This window comes from Lipotes vexillifer, unplaced genomic scaffold (genome assembly GCF_000442215.2).
Source record: "Lipotes vexillifer unplaced genomic scaffold, Lipotes_vexillifer_v1.1 scaffold511, whole genome shotgun sequence".
Classification (NCBI taxonomy): Eukaryota; Metazoa; Chordata; class Mammalia; order Artiodactyla; family Lipotidae; genus Lipotes; species Lipotes vexillifer.
Window position 1 is genome coordinate 810,968 of NW_006784934.1, and position 3,241 is coordinate 814,208.

The 3,241-nt window shown below is 55.9% G+C and overlaps 1 protein-coding gene across 1 annotated transcript in view; it reads left to right on the forward strand.

Annotated features, from left to right (window-relative positions):
- Positions 1-3,241, forward strand: part of PHGDH (phosphoglycerate dehydrogenase) — a 31,473-nt gene that overhangs the window by 22,515 nt on the left and 5,717 nt on the right. The window contains exons 7-8 of the mRNA XM_007457123.1: positions 1-142; positions 1,734-1,886. The exon at positions 1-142 is cut by the window's left edge and continues 6 nt beyond it. Of these exons, the coding sequence (XP_007457185.1) occupies positions 1-142; positions 1,734-1,886 (295 nt within the window). The remainder of the gene's footprint in view (positions 143-1,733; positions 1,887-3,241) is intronic.

Consider the following 3,241-nt stretch of genomic DNA (forward strand, 5'->3'; position numbering starts at 1 on the left):
GAACGACAGCACCTTTGCCCGGTGCAAGAAGGGGGTGCGTGTGGTGAACTGTGCTCGCGGAGGGATTGTGGACGAAGGCGCCCTGCTCCGGGCCCTGCAGTCGGGTCAGTGTGCTGGAGCCGCACTGGACGTTTTCACAGAGGTGAGTCCCTACTCAGGGCTGGTGGGGAGGGGAGACCGGAGCAGAGGGACTTGGGCTGCAAGCCCAGCTGTGCAAAGACCTTGAGCTTCCTGTCTCTAGCGGGAGAAATTGTGTCACCAAAAGTAACACGTCTGTGGTTTGAGGAGCCCAGTGCAGAGCCTGGTACAGAGGCAGCCATGCTGTCTTCTGCAAAACTCAGAGTTTATATAGGACCCATTCCTGGGCTCGGGCTCCTGGACGGCTACCCTGTTGATAAGTTCAGAGGAAGACAGAGCAGCAGATCAGTTCTGAGGCGGAGGATTTGGGGCAGGCAGAGAGGGGTTTAAGGTATTGATACAGATCTCTTGTGAAATGAGTCCCACTGCCAAGAAGACATTCCACCCAGTGTCTGTTGGCTTTCCTTTCCCTTCCTCTCTACCCGCAGAGGGAAGGAAGCCGAGGATACTGGTTAGATGTGTTCCCCTGGTCCCAGAGGCTGCTGTCCCTAGGTCTCTGTGCAGGAGCAGAGATATAGCATCTGCTCACCCACTGCCCCCATCCTGCCCTCACACCCGATAGCATTTCCACTTGAATCCTGTCCACCTCTCTTAAAAATCCCACCTCAGCATCGGAGATCGGGGAAAAAGCACGGGCTTTGGGTTAGGCAGTGGGGGTTTGCTGGTTACCAGCTTTGTGGCCTTGGCAAGACCCTGGCCCTCTGACCCCCCGTAGCACTCGGTGTCTGTTCCCTGCCCAGGGCACAGCATGCATTGGGTTTGTTGCCCTGGTCATCTCTCTCAGCTACATCGCCAACTCCTTGAAGGCAAGGGTGTGCCTGACCCTTGTTTATATCGCCGTCTCCCTAACACAGCACCTTCCCCCTGCTCTCTTTGGCCTCCCCATGGCACTTACTATTCTGCAGCCGGCACTCACTACTCTGCAGCCGGCACTCACAGACCTATGTGGCCAAATCCCGTGGGAGCCGATAGAGTCCTGGGGAGAATGACCAGAAGAGAGGAGGCCTAAGTAACATGTCCAAGGCCCCTACATTGTGCCCGGTGAGCAGAAGGGGTGGCAGGGGCACTGGACGGTGGGGTAGGGGTGGCCAGGTGGGCCGCCTGTCCTGGTGAGAAGCAGGATGCAACACCCGTGCGGAATGCCCACAAAGAGCCTGCCTCTGTGCTAAAGAGCTGACAGTAAGTGCTGAGGGGTGGACTGGACTTGGGGCAGGGGCTAGAGGGGAAAAACCAATATCAGCTATAACAGCTACCACTGGTTGAGAACCTCCTTTGTTACTGCATAATCTCCATAATAGTGTTAGGAGATAGGTAGTAGTAACCCATTTTATAGATAGGGAAACTGAGGCTCAGAGAGATGGAGATTTTGCCCAAAAGCACATAGGCAGTAAGTGGTGGAACTGAGATTGGAATCCGGTCTACAGCTCTGTCTACTCTGCTGTGATGGGACATTCGTGAGGAAGACGGTTATTATTGAGTCCAGTGACCACCCAGACAAAACGGAAGTAGGAGGCAGCATCACCCCTGCCCTCTTCCCCTCCAACTCCCTGGGGCCGTCTGTAGCAGCCCACCCAGAGATGTCTCTTTCTGGGCAGGAGCCACCCCGGGACCGGGCCTTGGTGGACCACGAGAACGTCATCAGCTGCCCCCACCTGGGCGCCAGCACCAAGGAGGCCCAGAGCCGCTGCGGGGAGGAAATTGCCATCCAGTTCGTGGACATGGTGAAGGGGAAATCTCTGGCGGGAGTTGTAAGTATGCCATGTGGGGCTGGGCCCGGAGGTCAGAGGGAGGAGTTGCAGAAGGGCGTGTTGTTGCTGGGACCAGATTCAGCCCTGGGAGACAAAGATAAGGGACTGTACTTGAGCCAGCGCTCTGGGTGGGGTGGCAGGAGCTGCCCCTGCTTAGCCTTGAGAGCTGAGGCCCGGCAGCAGGGAGCCAGCTTAGCTTGTTTATATTGTAGGCTCACTGCTGAGATTGTGGTTTTTCCCAGTGCCTTGCCTCTGGAGAAAGGCTCCTTTGTTCTCCACAGGCCTTGGGAGTGAAGGAGTGTGGCTGGCACGATGGCAGGATGCCCGAGGTAGGGGCAGGTGGGGGACGGCCTGTGGAGCAAGCCCTGAGAGGGCGTTCTCATCTCGTAACCCCGCGCGCTCGCCTTTCATCCCATCTCTCTTAGAACCCTGAGCAGGGATGCCCTGCCCAGAAGCCTGCACCCATCTTCCCCATAGGAACCCTCCAAGCCAGCTGGCCCCCTTTCTTTCCCCAAATCATGATTTCTTGACTGTGTTCACAGTGGGCCCTTCCTGGCATGTGTTCCTCTTCCAAGCTGAACCTGACTTATACTTCAAGTCCTGTCTCATTCACTCAGTCTTCAGATGGTCCCTAAGCTCCAGTGGGTACCAGATACTGTCAGAGCCCTTTGGGGATATGGAGGTGAATAAGGAAGGCATAGCTGTCCATCAAGGGGCTCGCGCACCACCTGCCCCTTCACGAAGACTTGCTTGGCCTTTCTAGCTCCATCCCAACCCTTTTGCAGTGAGCCACATTCTCTCCTATTATTGAGGTTTCATGAGTTTGTATCTTAGTTCTTAATTAAATTCTAAGTTCTCAGAGGACAAACAACAACAAAAAAAACACCACCAAAACCAAAAGGATGTAAGCTTCTCTGCAGTTCATGTGGCTCTGCCTGGAGCATTTAACCAATAATGAATGAGAGTTGGGGCGCGGCTCGGGGGTAGTCCCTGACCCTCCTGGATGACCCTCAACACAGGCATTTTCGCTTCCGAGGACAGAACTGCGGCAGGAGAGACACAGGATGCTTTGTTCAACCCTGCCAGTCCTGGTTTAAAAGCCCAGGCCACTGTGGCCTCTACACCCTGAGAAAGTAAAGGAGCCTACTGCTGTCCCGTAGGAGGGCTCCTCGGGGGCAGCCATCGCAGGTGCGACGGGCAGGCTGGGACAGCCTGGCAGTGGCCACAGCTCGGTGGTCAACAAAGGCACATACTCATCCATGTCTGCACCCTCTCTCTGCGCTGTGTCTGTGGGCTTCTCAAGACAGGGCACGCTTTCTCACTCCCTTTGCATGCCGTGGGCTTCTGAGCGGTTC